The 25,548-nt window shown below is 58.7% G+C and overlaps 3 protein-coding genes across 3 annotated transcripts in view; 1 reads left to right on the top strand and 2 right to left on the bottom strand.

The window, feature by feature from the left end:
- Window positions 1-2,566, bottom strand: part of MGRN1 (mahogunin ring finger 1) — a 41,640-nt gene extending 39,074 nt beyond the window's left edge. Inside the window, exon 1 of the mRNA XM_086375971.1 lies at window positions 2,120-2,566. The gene's annotated coding sequence lies outside the window, so the exon portion shown is untranslated. The remainder of the gene's footprint in view (window positions 1-2,119) is intronic.
- A 513-nt stretch (window positions 2,567-3,079) lies between these two features.
- UBALD1 (UBA like domain containing 1) lies at window positions 3,080-7,981 on the top strand. The gene is made up of 3 exons (XM_086375984.1): window positions 3,080-3,292; window positions 6,564-6,626; window positions 6,890-7,981. The coding sequence occupies exons 1-3, from the start codon at window positions 3,173-3,175 to the stop codon at window positions 7,241-7,243; spliced, it is 537 nt and encodes a 178-aa protein (XP_086232110.1). The 5' UTR covers window positions 3,080-3,172; the 3' UTR covers window positions 7,244-7,981.
- Window positions 7,982-15,856: 7,875 nt separating this feature from the next.
- C25H16orf96 (chromosome 25 C16orf96 homolog) overlaps window positions 15,857-25,548 on the bottom strand; it is a 35,098-nt gene continuing 25,406 nt past the window's right edge. Inside the window, exons 10-16 of the mRNA XM_086375953.1 lie at window positions 24,464-24,582; window positions 23,690-23,752; window positions 22,262-22,354; window positions 21,066-21,246; window positions 20,860-20,962; window positions 17,051-17,131; window positions 15,857-16,217 (exon numbers count right to left, since the gene is read on the bottom strand). Of these exons, the coding sequence (XP_086232079.1) occupies window positions 15,988-16,217; window positions 17,051-17,131; window positions 20,860-20,962; window positions 21,066-21,246; window positions 22,262-22,354; window positions 23,690-23,752; window positions 24,464-24,582 (870 nt within the window). The 3' untranslated portion in view covers window positions 15,857-15,987. The remainder of the gene's footprint in view (window positions 16,218-17,050; window positions 17,132-20,859; window positions 20,963-21,065; window positions 21,247-22,261; window positions 22,355-23,689; window positions 23,753-24,463; window positions 24,583-25,548) is intronic.

Raw genomic sequence — 25,548 nt, forward strand, 5'->3', positions numbered from 1 at the left:
AGAGCCAACCAGGCAAACTCTGAGGGAGTGGGTCAGCCCAGATTCCAGGCAAGGATAACCACCTGTGCAACGGCCCTGAGGCAGCAGGCCCTGAGAAGCTGAGTGAGATCGATGAGCTCAAAGGCCAGTGCAACTAGAATCTAGGAGGCATGGAGAGTTCAGGGACAGGGATCAGAGGTCAGGCGGTGGCCACATCTTAAGGCCCCTCAGTTATTCAGGGATTTCCTGGTAGCTCAACTGGTAAAGAATCCACCTGCAATGCAGGAGACCCCAGTTTGATTCCTGGGTCAGGAAGATCCATTGGAGAAGGGATAGGCTACCCTCACTCCAGTATTCTTGGGCTTCCTTGGTGGCTCAGCTGGTAAAGAATCCGCCTGCAATGTGGGAGGCCTGCATTTGATCCCTGCGTTGGGAAGATCCCCTGGAGAAGGAAACCGCTACCCACTGTAGTATTCGCAAAGAGTTGGACCAACTGAGTCACTTTCACTTTTAGTTAGGCAGCATCCGGCCCTTTTAAACACAAAGGAAGACCCCAGCCACACTCAGGGCCTCAGAGTGTAAGTCCCTCAAGCCCCTAGACTTCTCAAGCCTTCTGAGGGTGCATGATCCCTGACTAATTCTAGGCACCCTGTGGATGTGTGATAAATACATCTGTGGAGTGATTGAAAAAATGAACTCGGAGAGAAGGAGACTGGGATCCCGGGCCTTCCATAAACTGGTAGTGCCAACTTTCCCAAGGGCCTCAACCTCCCTGGACCTCAGGTAAAAAGAAGGCACTGCCGGAAATGCCCTTTATACCGCCCTCCCCCCATCTACTGGCCCCAGCTGTCAGGCCCCATCTGAGCCTGCTAAGAAATCCAAAGTCCACTCTCTAGCCAGTCTGATCCTGGCTGAAAACAAGGTTGTTTTTTCCCTTCCCCACGGCCCCTTGGAAAACAAGTTGGCCCGGGGGCCACAGCAGGCAGAAGTGGGGGCCACAGGGGGCAGAAGGGTGACCTTTGCTCCTGCTGTCCCCACCTGCCCCACCCCAGCCAGCGGGCTGGCTTGGAAAAGTGCCTTCAGGGCTGCGCAAGTCTGGGCAGGTACCCGAATGGTGCTCAATGAGGGTGAAGGACGCACAGGGAGGTACTTCCTGCCTTTCTAAGCAAGAAAAGTCCCCAGTGGGCCCTGCCAGGACAGCGCCCACCCTCCTGTGCCAGGAACACACCTTGCTGGCCCACTGGTGCCTGGTCTTCTCCACTGGCTCTGAACACTGTCAAGAGTGTAAGGAGGTCTGGATCCCAGCCTCAGTTTCCTTATCTCTAAAATGGGCCTTGAGTTCCCTACAGTTGTCCAGATGGAAGCACAGAGGTGCTAGAAACGGTGTTCTAAGCACCACAGGCATTAAAGCCCCAGAGCAGTCCTGGGAGAACTATGAGGATTCTACAAATCAGGAAACTGAAGTTTAGAGCCAATTGTGCAACAAGGCCCTGGGCAGGGACGGGCTCCCCTGGAACCAGATAATACCCAGAACATCGCCTAACAGTACCGAACCTCTCTACCACCATTTGGTCTCCATACTGTTCAGCCACAGTGATTCTAACGCGGATAACGGATCAGATGTACCAAAACCCCTCAATGGCCTTTAACCCGCCATCTCCAGGGCCTGTCCCTGCTTCCTGAAGACACTTCCCACACTGGCAAATTCTACACCTGTCCTAGGGACTTTTGACACACGTCACACTCCACCCTAGGCACCATCCAACCCTTCTACTAGTTTGTTCTCTGCATGCCTGGGGCCAGGTGAGAGCCAGACACAGAGTAAGGGCCCAATAAAGAGTTGCTCAACTAATGAAACGGGTCCAGGCAGCGCGGGGAACCGGAATAAGCTCAGAGCCGGGGCAACCGAGCCCCGAGCCCCAGCTCCAAATACGCTGGGCCTCTCCCAGGCTCCCCGCACAACCGACCGGCGACCTCAACCGGAAACGGCGTGTGTGGAGCTGTAAACACAGCCCGCAACCAACCCCCACCCCCACGCGCTTTTCAGCCCCGCCCCCGCCCTCCACGTGATGCGCCCCCGCCTGCCCCTACTCAGTGCCCGCCCCCGCCGCTGCCTCATTGGGCAGCCAGCTTTGTTTACCTTATATGGCCAGGTCCTAACACCTCGCGGCCATCCATTGGCCAAGGAGCGGCCTCACTCACTTGACGTCACTCGGGACTGAAAGATGCAAATAAACCGGGGCATCCTGGGAGTGGAAGTTCGGGGGCCTCCCCGGAACTGGCTCCGAGCGGTCCTAGCGCCCGCACATTAAGAGTCGAGATTTCCGGCCAAGCGCACGAGATTTTGCGTGGGAAAGTGAGAGCGTCGCGCGGAGGGGTACTCCGGGGCTCCCGAGACTGCGGGCCTCCCTTGTCAGTCCCAGCCCTCAGCGCTTCCTCCAGCGTTCTTCAGGCCTCCTGTGCCTGGTCCAGCATCGGGCCAGGGAGGGAGGGACCAGCGTTACAAGTGGGAGATGCAGGCTTCCAGTCCACGGGTGTTGGGGAAGGCTTGGAAGGCTCCCTGGAGGCGGTGACTCGAAGTAGAACTCTAAAGGGCAGATTCATTCATTCACTGAACAAGTATTTGTAGGCGCCTGATGGACAGGCAGGCTTGGCATGCTGTAGTCCGTGGGGTCTCAGAGTCGGACACGACTGAGCGACTGAACTGAGTGCGCCAGGCTTTCGGTGCCTTATGGCCCTCGTGTTGATGATTTGTGCAAAAATAAGGCGCCTAGTCAACACGGGGGATGCCAACCACACTGGGGTTCGGGATCCTGGGGTCTTGGCCAACAACCAGCGTTTGCGCCCGTGCACGGTCTGTAGCCCCCGCCTCCGGACCACCCGCCCACCCACCCAAATCGGTGCAGTCACGGCCTGGGCACGCGCCCGTCCAGCTTCTGCACACTAAGTAGGCGCCTAACACTCAGGACACACCCTCGGGCCCGGCCCGCACGCCAGGCCGAGCGCGGCGGAAGCGGCGCGGGACTACATATCCCAGCATGCCGCCCGCGGCCCGGAGCGAGGCGAGGCTCGGTGAGTCAGAGCCGCACAGTAAATATTTGTATTAGCCGGAGCCGGCTCGCTAATGGTGGACGCGTGAGGCGGAGGAGAGCACCGTGGCGGGAGGCTGGAGCGGGCAGGCGGCCGCGGCGCCATGTCCGTGAACATGGACGAGCTCAAGCACCAGGTCATGATCAACCAGTTCGTACTGACGGCCGGCTGTGCGGCCGACCAGGCGAAGCAGTTGCTGCAGGCGGCCCACTGGCAGTTCGAGGTAGGCGGCCGGGGCTGGGCCGGGCCCGGGGCGCTGGGTGTCCGTCCCGCGTGGCGGCGCTTGCTGTGGGGCGTGTGCGGGCGGGTGTGGACACGTGCCGCGGCGCGCTCCGCCGGGGCCGGGCCCGCGCTCTCGGCCCCGGTGTCCAGGCGGCCGCGCGCCCCGGCGTCCGGGCCCCGGCGCGCACACGCGGCGTGCGGGTCAGGCCCAGCGGCGCGGCCGCGACTACGCGGCCCCCGGAAACGCCGCCCGCGCGGGGTGGGCGGGAGGGGCGGCCTGCCCTCGCCGGGTCCGGAATCCCCGCCCCCCCCCAACCCCCAGATTCCCCAGGCGATCGGGTTCCGGGGACCCCCTTTTTTGTTCGGTAACGGCCAGGGCGGGGCGGCGCTGAGGCCCCGACGGACAGTCGGCTCGGCAGCCGGAAGGAGGACGCCCATGGCCTGGGCCGAACTGGGCCCGCGCCGCCCCCGCCTTGGAAGCCCTGAGCCCGCGGGTGGAGCCTCCGGTGTGTGTGGGTCTGAGGGTCTGCGTGCCCGGTGGGCAGCTCGGCGGCGCGTGTCCACGTACTTGTGCATTTGTATTTACGCACGCGCCACGCTACGTGTGGGCATGTTGGCGTCTGTGTGTGTAAACACTCAGTCCAGCCCGCGGCGCGGGTGCGGGCTCTGTGCGCTCCGTGTACGCACAGGTCACCGTTTTGCAGACGGTACTCAGGCGTGTGCACACATGGGTGTCCAAGTGGTGTGTCAGAGCCCCATACGACAGCTAAGGGTGTAATCTGTGTACCCCGCGCCGGAGGCGTATCCAGGTGCCCTCCTGTGCTGGCTGCCGAATCTGCCTGCACAGCGCACGGCTTGGTGTACACGGTTCAGTGGCTTTCGGCCAGCTGGGCGGGAGGTGGGGCTGCCCCAGCCTGGCCCCCACCTCCCCAGGCCTCCCTGACCCATAGAGCACTAGTGCCCAGGGCTTGCCAAAAGGCCACCTGGCCTTCCCAACTCGACTGCCCCAGAAATAACCCGGGATGGTATCTAGGGAGGAGGCCAGAGCCCCTTGAGCTCCACCCCTCACAGGTGTAAGGTCACAGTCTCGGTCTGTAGAGTCCGTGCCCAGCCTGGGCTGGGGAGCCTGGTTTCTAGATGGGAAGCCAGCTCAGGGAAGGTACTCCCTGCCAGAGGAGGGACAGGGAGCCTGGGGGCTGTGTTCAGCTTCCTGTGGGGTGGGACAGAGATAATAATTCCTGCCCCAAAGTTGGGACAGTCTGGGGAGGCAGTGGCCTGTCCACTCAGAGGAATCCTTGCTCACTTTCCCACCAGAGATCTCAGGGGGACCTGACAGCTAATCCTGGGGTGGTCCTCAAATCACAAGATGGGGCACTGCTCGCTCTCTCTGGGCAGGTCCCACCCTGTGGCCTCAGTTTCCATCGCTGTACCTGGGGGCCGTGAGCTGTGAGCTGACCTCTGAGGAGTGCATGGGCAGCCCCCTCTTCCCAGCCTGGCAGCCCTACCCTGCAGGAAGCTTCCTAATCTAGAGCTAGATGTAGCAAAACTTGCAAAACCACATTCATGGTAGTTTGCTGGAGTCCCACATCTGCATACACGTCCCCCCCTCTGGCTGGGCGGGCAGGTGTCCGGTGGGAAGCAGCCCTGCCCACAGAGCCTGGCACAGGCTGGCAGTCGCTCAGGGTTGGTGTCTCCTGGTCACTGGAATTGAAAATGTATCTTTGAAGATTAAAATGCCTGGGGAAACTCTGACCTGAGGACGGGCAGGAACAGCTTGCAGACTGGGGAGCTTTGATGGCCCCCATGGTACAAGTCCTGGGCTCCCCGAATCTCAGCTTCACTATGTGTAAAGTGGGGATGTGGTTAGTAGGAAGGTTCTCAGGGTAAAAATGGGGTGTGAACATCCAGCCCTTAGGTCTTCCTGGGAGTGAGTGGGATTCCTTGCCTCTACCCCCGGCTGGCAGCCACTTGGGCTGAGGGCTGGACCAGCAGGAGGCCTGTTTTGGGGTCATATTCTCTGTGATTCAGGTGTTCATGGGGACAGAAGGCTGCTGGGGGAGGGGGACCTCTGTGCTTTAAGTTTGGGGGTGCTCTAGGAAGGCAGGCAAAGGGCAACCGCCTCTCCCTGGAATGCTCACACACTGCAGCTGCCTATGGGGCTGCTGCTGGGGGAGGAATAGGTTGGTGTCCCTTGGGGCTCCTGGTCCGGGAGGTGTCACAAGGAGGTGCTTAGAAACCGAGGCATTCTCCCCCCGCCCCCAGCTCCCACACCCCTGTTTAGGGACGTTGGGGTAGGGCGTCTCCAGCAGGAAATTCCCAGAATAATTCATTTGAATTTACTCTAGTAATAAAACCTCTAGGGTAAGCCTGGAGCCAGGCTGGGTTTCTGGGTGTGTTGGGAGTGGGGGAGGGAGCTGACAGCCCTGGGCCGCAGTGGGCGGGGAGCCCAAGGGGGGCGGCGTGGAGGGCAGAGCTGCCCGCAGACCCTTCACATACTTGACGGGCTCCCTCACCCTGCACTTTCGCAAGAGCAGCTGGTTCCCTTATTTTCCTGGATGCCTGTCCTGCAAGGGGCCGAATCAGGACACACCAGTACCAGAGGCCACCGCCCTGGGGGCCCTTCCCCCCAGCCCCCCAGGGCCACTCGAGGAGCTGGTTTGACCCGGAGCCGCTGCCACCCCCTTTCCCACCCGCTTCTCACAGTCCTGGGTGCGAACCCCACTGCAACCTTCCTCTTGCTCCACCAGTTTGTTGGGAGGCTCCGACGACTGGATAGGAGTGGGAAACCCACAGCACAGTATTTAATCCCAGCCTGGCCCGGGGACCTCAGGAGCATGGCTGCCAGCCTCCTAGTCCCTTTGGTGCAGGAGGATAAACCGAGAGGCAGGGCAGGGTCCCTTGGCTAGCCCAGGAGAGGCGCGGTGGGCTACAGGCTCTCAACATCGGGGTGCCTTTGCCATCCTCTGGTTCATAGACAAGGAAAGTGAAACTCAGGGAGGAGTAAGGAGTTGCCGCCCATAGAGTTGGTGACCATAGGGCCAGAGTCTCCTGGAGCCCTTTCCCCATGAGACAGGCCCTCACGTCACTCATGGTGACGAAACCAGGTAAGCTGGACGAACCTGGCAGCCAGCTTGCAGGCAGTGTCCTGAGGGTCCTCCCTGCCCACCAGCCCAGGGCTCCACAGCACCTCTCCGGGTGGTGCTGAGAGTCAAGGAAGGCCAGGCCAAGGCCACTGGGGTCCTGAAGGTAAGCATGGGCCTTTTTTCCTACAGACGGCCCTCAGCGCCTTTTTCCAAGAGACCAACATCCCGTACAGCCACCATCACCACCAGATGGTAAGTGTTCCCTGTAGCCCCAGGGGCATCCCTGCGGGACTCTACCAGTCCCGGGGGGTCGGGGGTACCCGCCCAGGCCTGAGGAAGGAGCCGCTGGGAGGGACTCCTGGGAGCTGGGCAGCAGGCCGCGTGGGCCTGCGCACGTGGGCACCGCTCTGCTCCCCTGTGAGCTCCGGGCTGGGGGACCGCCCGCGGGGGGTGCTGCACTGGGGAAGGGGCCCTTCTGAAAGGGGCACTCATCCCCCTCCCTCTTCCCCCTACAGATGTGCACTCCTGCCAACACCCCCGCCACGCCCCCCAACTTCCCCGATGCCCTCACCATGTTCTCCCGCCTCAAGGCCTCCGAGAGCTTCCACAGCGGAGGCAGCGGCAGCCCGATGGCCGCCACGGCCACGTCGCCGCCGCCGCACTTCCCGCTCACCGCCACCGGCAGCTTTGCGGCGCCCAGCTGGCCAGCCGCGGCCTCACCCCCAGGGGGCGCACAGCACCACCAGCCGCCGCAGCCGCCCCTGTGGACTCCGGCCCCCCCTTCCCCGGCGTCAGACTGGCCGCCCCTGGCCCCCCAACAGGCCGCCTCGGAACCCAGGGCCCACCCCGCCATGGAGGCCGAGAGATAAGGGAGGCCCCTCCCCCCTCCCGGAGGCCAGGACCCCGTGGGGCGGGGGAGAGGACGTCTCTGCGGGCCCCCTTCACCCTCTGTCTGCACCCCTTTTCCCCGGAGCCCTGGAGGGGAGAGACCGGACCCTCGAGCCAGCCCACAGGCTGCCCGCACGCCTGCCCGGCGGCACAGGCCTGTGGCGCCCCGCTTCCATGGATTTGGTTTCGAGTCACCTGGGTGCTGATGGACAAAAGCTCGGAGAACAAGCAGCCTTCCCCAGAGGACTCGCCCACCCTGCCCTGCCGGCCCCGGGGGCAGCGGAGCATCGCCACGCCGGAGACTGGGCGGGCTCCTGCCTTGGAGCTCCCTGGGGCCGGCGGGCCTAGATCCCCACCCTCGGGAACGCAGAGCCTTCTCCGCATGTGTGCGTGTAGCTGTGTCTGTGTATTTATACGTATGTCGCTCTTCGAGAAGCAACCTAGTTTATGGGGCAGCTGGACTTTGCATGTTAGAGTGAGCCCCCCTCGCCCGCCGCCCTTCCCCCCAGGGCCCTGCCCCTCTCTCCTGCTCCCTGGGCAGCTAGCCTTGCTCTTCCCTGCAGAGAAAAGGATTGTGGGAAACTCCAGGACTCTTCCCACCCATCCCCCAGCGCCTGCCTGCTGGGGCTGCCTGCATGCCTCCCCAGAGCCCGGGGGTACCCCATCCCCAATTCCTTTCCCCCTTTTAACAAAGGAGAAGAAAGAGTTCCAAACCACCACCAGGCTCTGTGGTCGTGCCTCATATCCTAAGCTTTGCTGCCAGCTGGCTCCATGTGGAGGGGGAGGGTGCCAGCCGAGCCCAGAGCAGAGGCCAACCCCCGAGTCCTGCCTGGCTCCACACTGCTCCTATCTGTCACTGTCTTTTCAACCACAACATGCTCTGGAATCTTCCTGCCCACCCCAGGCTTTTCCCATGAAGTTAGTTCCTGCCCTGTGTTCCCAGAACCCCTGCCTCTGTCTGCTCACCCTTCCCCCTGTCCAACTGGACAGATCCCGGCCTCCAGGGCTAACAGCTGCCTTCCGGTCTGCCTGGGTTTCACACAAGGACTTTTCTTGCTGTCTTTAGGGCCCCAGTGGCCAGTTACAGGCTGGACCCTCAGCCCCACCTCCAGTAGCCACGCTGGGTGGGGCAGGGCCCTTCCTTGGGGGAGGCGCAGGCCACAGCCCCCGTGGTAAGATAGTAGGCATGGATGCAGAGCCCGTGGGCCAGCAACAGTGACTGGATGAGGCTGGGCAGAGTCCAAGCTGCAGCTCAAACCTTTGGTTGCCAAGGAGACAAACCACTCAGGGGCAACAGACAGTGGATCCCCAGCTGCTCCCACGCCAGGCTGGGCAGGCACCTACTCCTCTAAGGGAGAAGCTGGGCACGACTCTGCCCTGGGGCAGCTTTGAGAGAAGGCAGCCTAGACCTTGCACCCCTTGGTGAGGCTGGAACTTGGGGGAGTAAGGGGACGTGGGCCCCTGCAGATGGTCACCAGTGGACTGACTTCCTAGTCAGGAGGCCTACCCCACTCAGCCCATTGGACAGTGCCTGGGGGTGGAGAGTTCTGTTTCAGAAGATCTGGCTGGCAGGCACCTCAGCACCTGCCAGCGGCAGCCCCGCTGCCACTCCCCGGGGTCACCACACAGCCTGTTGCTGCCCTGTTGGGGTCTGGAAAGCCTCACTAGAGGCCCCCACTGGTCACAGGAGTGACTGCAGCACCCCCACTGCAGCTGTTGCTCATGTCCTCACCTTGAAGCCCACCCTTCTAATGGCCTTTGGGGGCAGGGGCACAGCTCTGCCTCGGGTGCCTGGGGGGGGAGAGAGGAGGCTGTCCTGAGCTCCTGAACATTCACTGCAGCTCTTTCATCCTTTTGGAGGGAAGACAGTTCTCAGGTCGCTGAGGGTAGGACAAGACTGAGTGACTTCACTTTCACTTTTCACTTTCATGCATTGGAGAAGGAAATGGCAACCCACTCCAGTGTTCTTGCCTGGAGAATCCCAGGGATGGGGGAGCCTGGTGGGCTGCCGTCTATGGGGTCACACAGAGTCGGACACGACTGAAGAGACTTAGCAGCAGTTCTCAGGAAGCTGCCACACCCCCTTCCAAGTGTAGGAGGCAAGGAAGTGCTTCTGTGGGTGAGTGTGAGCTCCCCAGTGGCCAGACGACTGAGGTGGCCATACCCACTGGAGCCATGCAAGAGGGTGCACGGTCCAGAATGTCCACTCAGGCTCCCCACCCCCACGCTGGCCTCAGGGTGGCCTGTGGGAACTATACCCTCACTCCTCAAGTGTGGTCACCAGACCAGCTGGGTCCCACGGGAGCTTGTCAGAGATGCAGAACGACCTCTCTCTCTAACCCCAGCCCAGACCTCCTGAGTCAGAATCTGCTTTGAACAGGATCCTCACGTGCCCTGTGGACATTCAAGGGTGAGAATCCCAACCTGACCAAGCCCACTTCTGTCTCCAGAGGCCACCAGGGGCCAGGCCTGGAGGCCCCAGGAGGAGGTCCTGGAAGGACTTAAGTTTCCTGTAGATGCAGCTTTTCCAGTGTGGGCACTCCAGACACTGGGGTGTCCTGTGCAGCACCCCTGACCCCTTTCCATGAGTTCGAACCAGTAGCAGCGCCCAGTTAGGACAACTAGAAGTGTCTGCAGGCAAAGTCACCCCAGTGGAGAGCCGCAGGGCCTCCGGGGAGCCCCCTGGGGGCCCACAGCATTGGTCTCTGGGGTGGAGTCCTGACAATAGTTTTAAACATTCCCCAGGGCATTAGTGATCAAGTTGTGAATGTACTAGAAACCACTCAATCATACACTTTAAAAGGGTAAACTACGGCACGTCACTTATGTCATAGCTGTTCTTGAAGCAGCTTCCAGGTGACTGATAGAAAATGACTCATGGAACACAAGCCCCTCGTGGCAAGCGGGAGCCCACTAGACTCGTGACCCTCCAGCCTGTAGAGCACAAGTGTCCCCTGGGTGCTTGAGGAGGAGGGCCCAGGAATCTGATTTCTAATGAGGGCCCTGGGCACGCTGGGAACCAGAGCAGGAGGGAGCGGAGGGTGGGGCTACAGCTTTCCACCAGTGCCCAGACCTTGCCAGGTTTGCTGGAAGCCCCACGCACACCCTCCCTCCTCCTCCGCTGAGCACCTCCCAGACAGGCAAAGGGCTGCAAAAGGGGGTGGGAGACGCGAGGGGAGGCAGAGGTGGGCCCACATAGATGTCAAGCACTCCGGATGGAACTCAAGGGCAACACAGAACCTGGAACTTCAACTTCTCCAAGCCTGGAGGCTCAGAAGCAAGACAGGAGGAGTCAGTAATCACCTCCCACCACATGTGCAAGTGCAAACTGGCTAAAATGCAAAGATGAGGTACAAACGGAACAGTCACATTTACAGCCATTCTTAGCTGTCCGTTTTGGCACTTCCTGGAGCCTCCTCAACAACACATGAAGACCAGCCTCTGGGCTTCATCACCACCCACCTGATCACCAGACTTGAGCTCCATCACTTTGTTTCCAAAAATTTCACTCTGAAAACACCATTTGCATCCCAGAGGTTCCGGGAAGAATGTGATTGGAGCTTTCCTTTCTGACGAGGGGACACGACTGCAGATGGACATGGAGGCCTAGCCTCCCCATGTGACTTGACGTGGGTGGGCCCTGTTCTTCAATGATTGTGCATGCATGCAAAGTCACTTTGGTCGTGTCCGACTCTGCGACCCCATGGACTCTAGCCCACCAGGCTCCTCTGTCCATAGGATTCTCCAGGCAAGAATACTGGAGTGGGTTGCCATGCCTTCCTCCAGGGGATCTTCCAACTCAGGGATCAAACCTGCGTCGCTCATGTCTCCTGCATTGATAGGCGGGTTCTTTATCAATAGCGCCTCCTGGGAAGCCCATTAAATGATCGGGCATCTTAAGGGTTTTCAGACTCGGAGGCCCCTGGTGTGTGCCGTTGGGCTCGATTTGTTGGCCAGCACTCTAAAATCAGTTTACATGAAAAGCTCCACTTCCAGCTTACCTTGGACGTTTGTCACATCTGGCCCAAGTTCCCTTAAGGCCACAGCTGGTTGAAGTTGACCCATCACGGTGGGAGGCCTCCCAGCCTGGCCCTGGCTGGCCAGCCACTCCTCTGGCCACCATGGTGGCTGTGTCTGCCTTGCACCTCAAGTCAGCTGGCGTCTCTGAAAGAGATTTGCTCTTCCCCAGGAGCATCTGTGAAAGTAGATGTCCTGCTCTGTCAGGGGAGGGGGGACCGGAGGGGTGAAAGGAGGCTCTGAAATGCTTTCTGCAGGCAGGCAGGGTGCCTCCTTCAGAGCTGTGAAGAGAAGGGCTTGTTCTGAGATTCCCCTGGATGGAGGCAGACACTCAGGGCCCCTGAGAACACTGTAGCCGAAGCAGAAAACCACGCGGCTCCCAAGACTGTTCCCCCACAGCCTGGCGGCCGGCGGGGCCGCTGTGGCCCTGGAGGTCTCTGAGGGTCTTTTCATAGCCAGACTCCTCTAAGGACAGATGAGGGCTTTGACTCCAGTTCCTCCTGGTGTCTGTGTTGGGGAGGCCGCCCGGGTTGGCCAAAAGGAGATCTTTTGAGGCAAGGGCTATTTCCAGTTCCTGCATTTGGAAAGGTCTCCGGTTGCTTAGCCACAGTTGATGTTTGGGAAATATATGTATTTCAAGTAAGTCTTAGAAGAACGCAGCTCTTTTAGGGGTGTAAGGGTGCTGGGTCCCTGGATGGCTGAGGCCAGCCCAGCATGAGGCACCAGGAGCCTGCTGGCAGAGTTCTGCTCAGCTTTCTGGCCCTTTCTCATCTCCTGGGAGATATGAGGTGCAAATATTGGGGGGGGGGGCTCATTTTCTATGGATCTAGGAAAAGTTGAGAGCAAGAGGAAGGGGAGAGAGAAGAGAAGCCCTTCTCTGGAGGTTGTGTGTATTTGGAGGGTCTCTGCTTAGAGCTCTCGAATCCATGGAAAGTCAGGGCTCAAGTCAGCCAAGGGAGTGGTGCCAGGGAGACCCATGTGCCCCTAAGACGTCCCTGCCCAGAAGGCCTTTCCTCCGGTGCCCCCTGGCGGCCTGCTTTGGGGTCCTGAAAGTGAAAATCCCTCAGCCATGTCTGACTCTGCGACCCCACGGACTATACAGTCCATGGAATTCTCCAGGCCAGAACACTGGAGTGGGTAGCCGTTCCCTTCTCCAGGGGATCTTCCCAACCCAGGAATCAAACCCAGGTCTCCCACGTTGCAGGCGAGCCACAAGGCGGGGTCCTGTGGTGCCTTCTCCAAGGCACACCATCTGGTCTGGGACACATGCTGTCAGTGGTGCATACCTTAGGGTTAATGAGTCTGTGGTCTTTGAAAGGAAGAGAACCTTCAGTGACCCTTTCATTTGCATTGGTGGGTTGTGGAGCTGGTTTTGGGGTGCAGAGCAGTCACCATGCAACACACCGAGGTAGGATTCTCTGCTTGGCCAGAGCCATCTCATCTGTGCCCCTCATGCCAGGCCAGCCTGTGTACCTCCCTCTCCACAGGGCTGATTCATCTCAGTCTTTTTTCTTTTGGCTGCACCTCAAGGCTTTGGGGATCTTAGTTCCCCAACCAGGGATTGAACCTGGAACCTTTGGCAGTGAAAGCCTGGAGTCCTAACCACTGGACCTCCAGGGAGGCAAGTTTTAATGTGCTTTTTTCACAGCAACAACACCATCAAAATAGCCATTATGGGGAATTTGCATTCCTGCAATATTGAAACCTAGCAAATGTTTTTATAAAGAATTTTTTTTTTTTTTTTGGCTGCACCACACGGCTTGTGGGATCTTAGTTCCCCAACCAGGGATTGAACCTGGAACTTTTGGCAGTGAAAGCCTGGAGTCCTAACCACTGGCCCACCAGGGAATCCCCTCATCTGAGCCTTAAAACAGAAAGTTCCAGGGATCCCTCTTCACTCGAAGGCAGACCAGGACAGTTGGTCACACTACTCCTTGTCCAGCCTGGCCCAGCCAGGAACTGTGGTCCCCCAGCAGAGCAGGAGGTGGGACCCAGGGCCTTCAAAAGTGCCCCCTCTACTGACCCCACCCCCGGTTTCACCCACTCCTGAAGCACCTTCCCCTGCTGGGGGGTGGACACCCTGCTGAGCATCGGCCCCCCCCAACCCCCTCAGCCCGACAGGAGGAGGTGCAGCACCGCCCTCCCAGCTGCCAAGGCCAGCAGGTCCCCCGCCCCCGGGGTCCGGAACAGGGCAGGGGGGTTTCTGCCCTTCTCCTTGGCAAGGATTCTGCCTCCAGCTCCCGCCTGCAATCAGGCCAAAAGCTGGCTTCCCCACCAGCCCCCATGGGGGACAGAACTGTCATCTTCAAGACTGCTCCTGGCTGGCTGCAGGTGGGCTCACCGCCCCCCTCCTTCCCAAGCACCCAGGAGACCCGTCCCTGGGCAAACAGTTACCCAGGGCCCTACCTGGCTCACCCCTCCATCCCCGGGCTTCAGGAGCCCACTCAAGCACTGACTCCATCTGTAAATTGAAAAAATGGGCTGGAAGGCAGCTACCAGGGGCTGAGAGAGCAGGGCTTGGCTGCTGTGAGTCCCCACATGTCGAGGCGGCAGAACACAAGCCTGACCGCGCCTGGCTCGGGCGCTTTCCTGGGGCCCCCACCTCTCCTCTGGCCCAAGCCCAGGCCACACGGGAGAGGTGTTGGAAGTTGGACTCCTTACACCAGTGTCCGGCACCCAGGAAGCACGGCCTCCTGGGCAGGTGGCTGGAGAGCTGAGGCCTTACCGTGTGAGCCTGGGTAAGTCACACCACAGCCTCCTGGGTAAGCCACACCTTACCGTGTGAGCCTGGGTAAGGCCCACCACTCAGGGCCAGGGCCGCACAGGGCACTGTGCCGTGGGGGCGTGTGTGATGGGGCAGGGGAGGGTTGTCATGATTCTCTGTGGAGATTCAGCCCCGGTGGGGTGGTGGCTGGCACGGGGCTGACAGGCCCACCCACCCATGTGGGACGGGCAAGGCCAGCCACTGCAGAGGGCATGGGGCCAGTCACCCTCATCCACAGTCAGAAAAGTAAAAGGTTTTATTCTGGGGAGAAGTTGATAAAAATACTCATCTCTGCTACGGGGGTGGGGCCAGGGCTGCACTGGCTGATGTCCCCCAAGGCGGCGTAGGTCACGGGGCTCAGGAAGCGCTCGGCTTCATTTGGACGCAGTCCTCGGAGAAAGAAAAGAGAAGTCAGGTCCAGGAGGGGGTGCGTGGGAGGGGAGGCGGGGCTGGGGGATCACTGGGGGTCGGGGGGGTAGGCACTCAGCACCCAGGACGCCTTTGGCCACTGGTCCAGAGGATCCTCTGCCATGCCAGCGCCCTGATGCCCCCAGGGGGGATCCCCAGGGCAGCTCGCCGCCCCCCACCCAACTCCCTGACTCGCTCCACCACCCCAGGGGCCTCTGGTGGATGCTAGGGGGAGGTGTGCCCCAAAACCAGGCAGAAGGAAGCTTTTTTTTAGTCTTTGTGGAATGTGACAGAAGTGTCAGGAAGCATACAAAGGGTGGAGGGTGCAACTGGACAACCTAGGGGTGGAAAGGGAGAAACAGCCAAACTGAGATGAAGAAGCGTGCGTGCTCAGTCGCTTCAGTCGCATCCGACTCTCTGCAACCCTCTGGACTATAGCCAGCCAGGCTCCTCTGTCCATGGGACTCTCCAGGCAAGAATACTAGACTGGGTTGCCATGCCCTCCTGCAGGGGATCTTCCCAACCCAGGCATCGAACTTGTGTCTCGTACATCCCCTGCCTTGCAGGTGGAATCTTTTTTTTTTTTTTTTTCAGGTGGAATCTTTACTGCTGAACCACCAGGGAAGCCCGAGAGGGAGAAGGGGGACCGATAAACCACCCAGGGACTTCCCTGGTGGTACAGTGATTAAGACTCTGCGCTTCCAATGCAGGGGGCAGGGGTTCGATCCCTGGTCGGGTAACTAAGATTTCCCAAGCCCTGTGGTGCGTTCACACACTCACAAAACCATCCCAGGGACAGAAACCACACGGCCTGAGGGACCCATCAGGCAGGTATGAGCGCGCTGCTCTTTGCCCCAGGGCCAGTCATGGAACCCCAGATGAGCATGCTTTGGTGGTCAGTCCACCAAGCACACAGACAGTGAGCACGTGACCCAAAGAACCAGCAAGATGCCAAACAGGATGGAGCGGTCCTGGAGGATTCCAGGGCTTTTGCTCCAAGTGTCTTGTGGATTAGCCAGAAGTAAATACAAACAATCAGATTCTTTAAACACCCAACTCATAACAGTGATTACTGGTGGAAAGAATCAACAGACAGTAAAAAAGCATGCATGCAGTAAAACCCGGTTCCCATGAGAAAACCGGTCCTGGGAGAAATAACGCTCGCTAAAGAAAATGGACAGCGGTATCGGCTGTGATTGGAACGCATCCTGATGAAATCATTTCAGCAAAATAAAAAGGAAAGTGATTGTTTTTTAAAACCACTGTAACTGTGCTGTATTGAAAATGGGTCAAGGAATTCAATTGGTTTAGTGGAAAATTCAGTCTAGCAAGAAAGCTGCGTTCTCCATGAAACGTAACATGAGATGGATTGTGTCGGGTGTATCCATACCAAGTTAAAAGCAGCTACTGGGTCAAAATGAGTCCCTTGTGGAGACCCCTCCCTTAAGCCCAGGACCCCCGCACCTTGCCCAGGGCAGTGTCTCTGCCTTGCGGGGGAGGGTGGAGATGCCGGTGGGGAGGGGGCGGGCGCAGGGCTCACGGGTTGCTGGGCTCCTTGGCGGACTGCAGGCTGGCTCGGGACTCGAGGCGCAGGGACCGTGGGTGCCTGGCAGCCCCTGGGGCCGGCTGGGGGCCCAGCTTAGGGTCCTGCAGAGATGGCGTCAGTGGTGGCAGCAGCAGCACGGGCGGGAGAGACGGAGGCCGAGCGGGCATCGTCGGCAGAGGGCCCGAGGCGGCTGAGCCCATGCTGACGCGGGGGGGCAGGGCTGCAGTGGGCGGGAGGGGCAGGAGAGACCCACGAGGTGTCCCAAGAACATTCTGGAGAGAGGCTGGCCCGACGGGGCCATCCCCTCTAAGGAAAAGAGAAGCCCCAAGACTGGGAGTGTTCACCTCTGATCACCCAGCCAGGGCATCTGACACTTCCTGGGTGGGGGTAGGAGTATCCATCCTGGGGGATGGGTAGTTTCATCTATCCATCCAAGATAGATGAAACCAGAGGTGGACGAGGACATGGAGCAGGGCAGCCTAGAGAAAACGAGGCTTGGAGGCCGGGATTCCCCAGTTCAAGGTCACTGTGCCTCAGCTCCCCTGCTGTAGCGGCCTCCCCAGCCGGGACAGTAGATGAGATAAGGATGGGGTGAGGTGAGAGTGGAGGAAGTACTCTGTGTGCTGTAAAACGCGCTCAGGTTGGTGATGAGACTCGAGGAGTCGTGACCTCAGCTGCCCCCCCACCCCACCCCCCTGACTCGGCTCTCGGTTCCCCAGCGGAGAGGCCCGAAGGAATGAATGGGCACCCTTATCCCAGCCCTGCAGCCAGCTCGACTCCGGGAATACAGACTCCAGCCCTGGGCCCCAGGGATGGCACCTGGACCAGGAGGCATGGCTGGAGGGTGAAGCTGGAGCCCTGGATGGCTGGGAGCCCCTGCTCAGGGCACTGGGTGCCAGGAGGAGGTTGCTGAAGGGACCTTCTCTGGCCTTCTGGGTCTGGGCAGGGGAGAGATGGGTGAGGTGGGGCTGGAAAGCCTGAGGCTGGGAATGGGGGCCCAGACACGCTACTGGAATCCCAGCTGGGCCAGGGAGCTGGGGGGCAGCTACTCACCGGAGGAGATGGCACCAAATAGGGTGCTCAGGCGGGTACCCTCATGCGGGCTTCGGGCAGGGGGATGTGGGACCTTCACAGCTTAGCGGAGAAGAAAGGGGAAGAGACAAGCGTGGGTGGGGGCGCCCCCAGGGCTCTGCCCACCTGGAGGCCCACATCCCGTCCTCTGGTGCCCACAAAGGCCCTTCACTCCAATGGGACCTGCCCTGCGGCCCCTATCCCGCCTCTTCACACACCCAACCCCCACCTACTCGTGCAGGGAAGCCCCTTCTTCCCTCCCCGCCTCCCCTTCTCAAGGCGGAGGTGTTAGGAAAACCCTTTCTGAAAGTAACTCAAGGCCAGGGAGGAGAGAGCCCTTATTCTAGCGTAGACAGATGGAGGCTGCCAGTTCTTAGCGACTCCCACCAGGGCCGGCCACCGCAGTGCCCCGCTCCACCTCCCTGTCCTTCATCTTCTCTGTGAGCACTTTTTTTTAAAGGTATGTACGTGCTGAGTCACTTTAGCCGTGTCCAACTCTTTGCAACCTCATGGAAATAGCCCGCCAGGCGCCTCTGGCCATGGGATTCTCCAGGCAAGAATACTGGAGTGGGTTGCCGTTTCCTCCTCCAGGACATCTTTCAGACTCAGGGATCAAACCCACGTCTCTTAGGTCTCCTGCATTGCAGGTGGATTCTTTACCACTAGTGCTACCTGGGAAACACTTTTTTGAGGTAAAATTCACATAAAATTAATTATTCAAAGTGAACACTTCGGTAGCATCAAGTTCATTCACAAGGCTGTGTGGCCGCCATACCCATCCAGTTCCCGAACATCTCATCACCCTTAAAAGAGGTTGGTACCCATGAGTGAGTCACCCCTGTTCTCCCCTCCCCTGAGCTCTGGCGACCACGAACCTGCTTTCCGTCTCGAGACCTGCCTGTTCTGGACACTTCATAGGAGGGCGTCGCACAATACATGGCTTTTGGGGTCTGGCTCCATCCTTCACCCTTTCTGGACGGGGGTCCAGCCAAGAATCTCCATGGCCAGCCTCCCAGACCAGAGGCCAGTGCATGAGGTGGGAACGTGCAGGGAAGAGGCCGTGAGAGTGAAGGTGCTGGAAGGATGAGGGGGTGAGGAGGGGTCAACGACGGCCATCCACCCAGGGCTGGTGAGGACAGCAGCCAGACTGGTGAGGCGCCTCCGCCTCCATCTGTGACCCAGCCACCTCTGCCTACCTCAGCCCTGCCTATTCTCAGCCCTCCCTGCACTGAGACTTCTCTGGAAGTCCAGCCTCCTGTTGGGGGCACTGTTCACTAGGCACCAGGGGTTCCTCTGGCCCGCCTGAGATCCTGGCCACAGTGTGGGCATCGGAGGGGAGGGCACAGGCTGGCGGGACGGCCCTCAGTGGCCCTGCGGGCAAAGGACAGATGGACGCATGAGACCAGGCTGGCCCTGGGCAGGGTTCGCGTCACCTAGTTTAGGTTTAGGTTCTGGGTGTGTCTTGGATTGGGCTTCCCAGGTGGCGCTAGTGGTAAAGAACCTGCCTGCTAATGTAGGAGATGTAAGAGACACGGATTTGATCCTGGGTCGGGAAGATCCCCTGGAGGAGGAAATGGCAACCCACTCCAGTATTCCTGGCTGTGGAGTCCCATGGAGAGGACCCTGGTGGGCTACAGTCCATAGGGTCGCACAGTTAGACAAGACTGAAGCGACTTAGCATGCCCAAATATTCTTTCGAGTAACAAACGAGCAATAACACAACCTGGTCAAAAAAATCCAGCCACAGGCAGGTTTTAAAGTGATCCCAATTGCCAGTTAGACTTTGTGGCCCCCAAGCAAGATAAAGCAATGAGGCGTCCTGGTTCAGTCCTGCTTTGTTGCGTGGAACTGGAGGGGAGAAAAGCCCCTTGCTCCGGTGACAGTCTGGGGCAGCTGGGTGGAGGGGGTCACCGTCTGACCGATGATGGGGGACGAGGGTGGGGTCTGTATGTCACTCTGGCCCCTCCACCAAAGGGGAGCAGGCAAGCAGCCCTCACTTGCTCGTTTGTGCAATGCCTCCCTGGCTCTTGCAGAGTGAAAGGAGGCAGTGCAGGGCATGGCAAGGAGTTGGATTCATTAGAGACTTCCCTGACAGTTCAGTGGTTAAGACTCTGCGCTTCCACCGCAGGAGGCGCGGGTTTGATCCATGGTCAGGGAACTAAGATCCCGCATGCCATGTGGCGTGACCAAACAGAATAAATAAAAATATTTTTAAAAAGAAAGAAGTTGAGCCCATTCAGTGTTCGCCACCGTTGCTGTCATCCTGCCTGGTGGTCCTAGAGGCCTGGCCTGAGTCTCTTTCTGATAGTCTCTTTCCCTCTCCCGGGGCCTGGAGCAGCCAAACCTTGTCCACATGGAGCTGTTAACACTGCAAGGGTGACATGCATGGTCTGGGGAAATAAAGGGCTCGAGATGTGTCCTGCCCCACTGGATCAGGGCAGGGGCCTGTGGTGGGTTGAATGGCAGCCCCCCAAAAGACATGGCCCCCGGAACCTGTGAATGTGACCTTGTTTGAAGAAAAGGTGCCTGCAGATGTAAATAAGTGAAGGATCTTGAGATGGGAGGAGGAAATGGCAACCCACTCCAGTATTCTTGCCTGGAAAATCCCATGGACAGAGGAGCCTGGAGAGGGTTGCAAAGAGTCGGACGGACGTGACTGAGCAACTGAGCACACACACTTCTTGAGGTGAGGCCATCTGAGTTAAGAGACAGAAGAGGAAGAGACACGGGGAGAAGCCACTCAAAGACAGAGGCAGAGACGGGAGTGATGCAGCCACAAGCCCAGGAATGCCTGGGGCCCCCAGAAGCTGCAAGAGGCAGGAGGGGTCTTCCACTGGGGCCTTAGGAGGGCGCACGGCCCTGCCCACACCTTGATTTGGGATGTCTGGCCTCCTAACTGAGAGAGCTCACTGCTGTCCTCTCCAGGCGCCCAGCCGGTGGACGTCTGTTGCGGCCCCAGGGCACTAAAGCAGGCCGCAGTCTTCTCCCGCACACCAGGGCTTAGGTGTCTCATGCTTGTTCTCAAGTCAGTGGAGGCAAATGGGGTGATGGGGGACACCACAGCCGGGACTCTGTGGCTCCTGGACGAACCCCACTAGGGCAGTGTGTGGAGCCCCTCTTCCCAGACAGGGGAACCTCAAAGGCACAGAGAAGGTGCCCCTTTGGGTGCTTCTGGCCCAGTGCTGGAGCTGAGTCCCCAGGGTCCCCAGCCAGAGCCAGCTGGAGCCAGAGCCACAATGGTGCAGCAACCGGAGTGACTCATTCCCCGTCTCCCTCGGGCCCAGCCCTCCCTGACCTGTGACAGTCCGGACACAGGCCTCCTGGCCTGTCCTTGTCTTCTCCTCATCACGCCCGACCCCGGCCCAGGTAGAGTCACCTTCCTGAGTTCCCAGCCGGGCCTGCCTCGCACCCAGCACAGCTCCTTTGCGGCTGCTATTGCCCGTACCCCCTCCCCAGAGCACTCTCGTCCCAGCTGATTCCTTCATCCAGCGAAGCTCTCTTCCCTTTTCTGAGGCCTCGGGACAACAGCCTGGGACCTCTCCCTTGGACCAGTGTCCCTGTCATGACTCTCCCATCGTACGCAGCACTCCAGGGAGGCCCTCTGGTGCCCTTCCCCAGCCACTCCCCAGTACACGCCTGGCACACAGAGCCACGTTTGCCAGCGGCTATGTGAAGAGCCCCCGTCCCAGGTGTTGCCAGCTCCGGGTCCCACCTGTCTCACACGGGGCCTCACGCTGCCCAGCAAAGGCAGACCCCAGGCAGGGGTGCCCAGGCAGGCTGACGCTCCTCACCCGCCAGCTCCTTCTCCGCGCTGGTCAGCGGCCGCCTCTTGTCCTTGCTGGTCATTCGGCCCTTGTACAGGATCCCGTCCACTCCCAGGAGGTCCACCTCAGCCTGGTTAAGGCAGCCCAGGCCCCAGGTCAGGGAGTGTCCACAGGGGCAGCAGGGCCCGCCTCCCCGGGGGTCACCCACCTCCAGGGGCTGTGGCCTGACTCACAGAGTCATAGTCCAACAACTCAGGGTCCCCATAGGGGTAGACTGTCGACAAGCCGTATGGCTTGAACTCGAGGTTGGTGTCGTTTCTGGGGCCATCACCCCAGTCCTGCGGGGGGCCCAGTGAGTCTAGGCTCCTCTCAGGGACTCCGAGGTTCTGCAGTTTCTGCAGCTGCTGTTGTTCCCTGGGGGCAGGACAGTGGGGTCAGCAGCTACCTGGAGGCACCTCCGCCCCAGAGGAGCCTCAGGTTGGGTCCCAGGGCCTGGCCAATAGCTGGGGAACTCTGGACAGACAGACACCGTTGGGGCAGAGAGCAGAAATTGAGAGCTGTGTTCCCCGAGACCTGGGGCCCTGGTCTGGCCTGCCAAGAACAGGCTCTTAACCTCTTTTTTTTTTTTTTTTTGATCACACTGTGGGGCAGGTGGGATCTTAGTTCCCAGACCAGGGATCAAACCCAAGCCCCCGGCATTGGAAGGGCTAAGTCTTAATCACTGGACCACCCGTCCCTCTTAACCTCTCATCTCAAGAGTCAGGCGAGGGAAGGGGGCATCAGGCACAGGCCCCCAGGCCCCTCACCTTCACGTGGCCATGGCTGCTGTCCAGCTATCACTCCCCACCCTCGAGCCTAGGGGCCCAGGTGTCGGAAGCACTCATGAAGCCATGGGGTGTCAGGGGCTGAGGAGCGGGGCTGGGGCTAGGGGGCCGGCCGGGGGGCAGAGAAACATGAAGGTTGAGGTGCCAGGCCTGCCATACGCTAGCTGTGACCTCAGGCCGGTGGCTGAAACTCTCTGAGCCTCAGTTTCTTCAACTGTGAAATAGGATGATAGCAGAATGACCTCAAAGGGAAAGTGTAAGGTTTCAATGAGGTCCGAACTATCAGAGCACTTGGCACAGAGCCTGCCCAATCACGGGAAGCCCCCCGAGGACCCCGAGGGGTCATGACTCACTTCTTCCAGCAGGAAGCCAGTCTGTCAACCTCACTCACAGGGGCGTGTGAGGTTTGAGACCCTCCCTCACCTAACAGTTCTTGGTCCACAACAGACGCCTGAGAACCTGTTCGTTCTTCTCCCCGTGAGTATCTCACGCACCCGTCTGCAGCCCCACCACCCGGGACAGTGTCCCTCACAGATGGCTGCGGTGCCCTGGACAGTCTTTGCGTCTTGGGACTGCAGTTTGCGCCCGGACCCCTACCTGCTCACCTCATCTGTTGGCGCTGCAGGTACTCGTAGCTGTTGGCGCTGGCCGGCCGCAGCCATGGCAGCAGGTGGGTGTTGCGAATGGTGATGAGTTGCCTGTGGAGGACAAGAGCAAAGGGGGGGTGCACGTGGCCAGCAGAGGGCCCGGCTCCCACCTCCTCCTGGAAGCCCACCCTCAAACGTGGCCTTTCCTCCAGAAAGATCCACAGCGTGGGGCCACCATCCTCTTCGTAGGTCATTGAGAACAACTGTTCTGATGATAAAAGGAAAACTCAGAACGGGTGAGTCCTAGAAATGGGACGTGGGTTGGAGGGTGCCATGGGTTCAGTGGAGAATGTAAAGTGACTGCGGATGGGCACGGGGTTTCCTTTTGGGGTTGGGCCATATTGTCAATGTACTAAATGTCCCTGAACTGTTCACTTTCTTTTTTTTTTCTTAGGCCACAACACCCAGCACGTGGGATCTTAATTCCTCGACCTGGGGTCAAATTTGTAACCCTTCCCTGTAATGGAAGCAAGGAATCTTAACCACAGGATAGCCAGGGAAGTCCCTGAACTGTTCACTTTAAAATGGTTAATTTATATTATGTGTATTTGACCTCATCACAAAAAATTAAAGCATCAGCCTTCTGAGGAGCTGGAACTGTTCTACATCTTGATCTGAGTGGTGGGGAGATGAAAATATTTTGGAATTTGAGGTGAATGGGCTTCCCTCAGATGGTAAAGAATCCTCCTGCAATGTAGGAGGCCCCAGTTTGATCCCTGGGTCAGGAAGATTCCCTGGAGAAGGGAATGGCTACCCACTCCAGTATTCTTGCCTGTAGAATTCGATGGACAGAGGAGCCTGGCAGGCTACAGTCCATGTGGTCACAGTCAGACACGACCGAGAGACTTACACTTTCATTTGGGGTTTCCCAGGTGGCGCTAGTGGTAAAGAACCCACCTACCAATGCAGGAGACATAAGAGACCAGGGTTAGATCCCTGGGTTGGGAAGACCCTCTGGAGGAGAGAATGGTAACCCACTCCAGTATTCTTGCCTAGAAAATCCCATGGACAGAAGACCTTGGCAGGTTACAGTTCATAGGGTCGCAAAGAATCGGACATGACTGAAGCCACTTAGCATGCACACACATGCACTAAATCCCACTGAGTTTTCCACTTTAAAATGGCTGATTTTGTATGTGAATTTCACCTCAATACATAAAGTATTAGACTATAAAAACATGTGCAGGGAAGTCCTACAGGGTTCAGCTTTCCCCGAGCTTCCTCTTACCCTTTTCCTCTGGAGTCCACCCTGTTCCTGGACACAGCGGGCAGCAGACGGGACTGGGGAAGGGAGGGGCACAGTACTGCCCAGGGAGCTAATGGGATCGTGTGCACAGAACGGTGTGCATGGATGTTCCCGTCCCCGACCACCCCCGCAGTACTCACGGGCTGGTCATCATCTCCACGGGCCAGTTGCAGGAGATGCATTTCACCCGCTCAAACAGTTTCCTGGAAGACACCCCACTCCGTCAGCCGCCGCCCCGGCTGGGCCCCATGAGGCCACCCCTGCCCTGGGCAGTGCTTGGGGGAGGCTGCAGGTCCGTCCGTGCCTCAGGGCCAGGGCTTCCCCCCAGATCCCACTCCTTCTGGCCTGGCCTGGCTCAGCTCAGCTCCACTGGCCCCAGCTGACCGTCACGTGGGGCCACTTGGGGCCTCAGTGGGGGATAAAAGTGGTTGTAGTTTCTCTCCTCGCCCCAAACACAGTGGAGGCCTTCTCAACCGGGGAGAGCGACCCTTCACGGTGGGACACTGGAGGGCATGAGGGGTGACCTGAGGACAGGAGCCCCCCAGGAAGATCGGGTCCCTCTGCCGGGGGCTCTGTCTGGATGGGGTGGGGGCCTGGCTCTAGTTCCAGGTCTGCCCAAGCTCCCTGAGTGGCCTCGCAGGGGCCCCCTCCCTCTCTGACCCTCTGTTTCCTCATGAAAGAACGTGGAGCCCAGGCCAGGGAGGCCCATCTCCGAGCTCTGGTGCTCTCTGCCTCATCTCTCCCTCCACTGGGAAACCCCACATCCCCCCTCCCCGGGTTTACAGGTCTGAGTCCTTCCTCCCAGAGTCCAGAATCTGCTGGGAAACCTCTCTCATTTCCTCTCTGGAGGGAGGGCCGTGCAGCCTCTGGGAGCTGCAAGGGCTGCAGGGGACCCCGCCCCTGGAGGAACTCACCTCCTAAAGCCGGCAGCATTGTCGGGGTCAAAATGGAAGCCTTCAATCAGCAGCTTCCTGACAACTTTCCAGACTTCGTCCATGTCTTTCTTCAGATCATCCAAATCGCTGGGAACCAGCTGCCAAAAGCCAAAGGGAAGAGTGTTTAGTCAATTAAGTAAACACTCCGCCTCCCTCCAGCAACCTGCAAAGTTATAGAGAGTAACAAGATTGACGGCAACTCACTCCAGTAGTCCTGCCTGGGAAATCCCATGGACAGAGGAACCTGGAGGGCTACAGTCCACGGGGTCCCAAAAGAGTTGGACAGGACTTAGCAACTAAACAACAATAAGCAAGATTGACCAAGAAAAGTGAGGTGGTTGTGGACTTCCCTAGTGGTCCAGTGGTTAAGAATCTGCCTTGCAATGCAGGGGATGCAGGTTCGATCCCTGGTCAGGGAACTAAGATCCCCCATGCCACGGCGCAGCTAAGCAACTAAGCCTGCAAGCCACACCTAGAGAATCTGTGCACCGCAATGAAAGATCTCATATGATGTGATGAAAATCCTGAGTGCTGCAACCAAGACCAACTACAGTCTTTTAAAACTACACACACACACACACAGACCAAAACTATACACAAGTTGCAAGAATAGTCCAAAGAACACTCCTATATCCACTTAAATTCACCAATTCTTAACATTTCACAATGTCTTCTTTATCTGTCCATATGTATGTAAGTGTTTGTTTTCTGAATCATGTAAGAATAATCACAGACATCACAATATATTACCCCTACAAAAAGTTAAACATGGAATTACCATACGACCCAGCAATTCCACTCCTGGTGGTCACTAAACAAACACAGGTGATCATTAAATGATGAATGGATAAATAAATGACCACTCCTGGGTATCTACCCAAAGTCACGGGAAACAGGTCTTCAAACAAAAACTTGCTCACGAATGTTCATAGCAGCATTATTCACAAGAGTCCAAAGGTGGAAATAACCCGTGTCCATCAGCAGATGAACAAACAAAATGCGGTCTGTCTGTCTGCCCATGTTATTCAGTCACGGGAAAAAATGAACTTCTGATTTATGTGACA

Source organism: Bos grunniens, chromosome 25 (genome assembly GCF_055505025.1).
Source record: "Bos grunniens cultivar Pamir isolate PY7600 chromosome 25, Bosgru_T2T1.0, whole genome shotgun sequence".
Classification (NCBI taxonomy): Eukaryota; Metazoa; Chordata; class Mammalia; order Artiodactyla; family Bovidae; genus Bos; species Bos grunniens.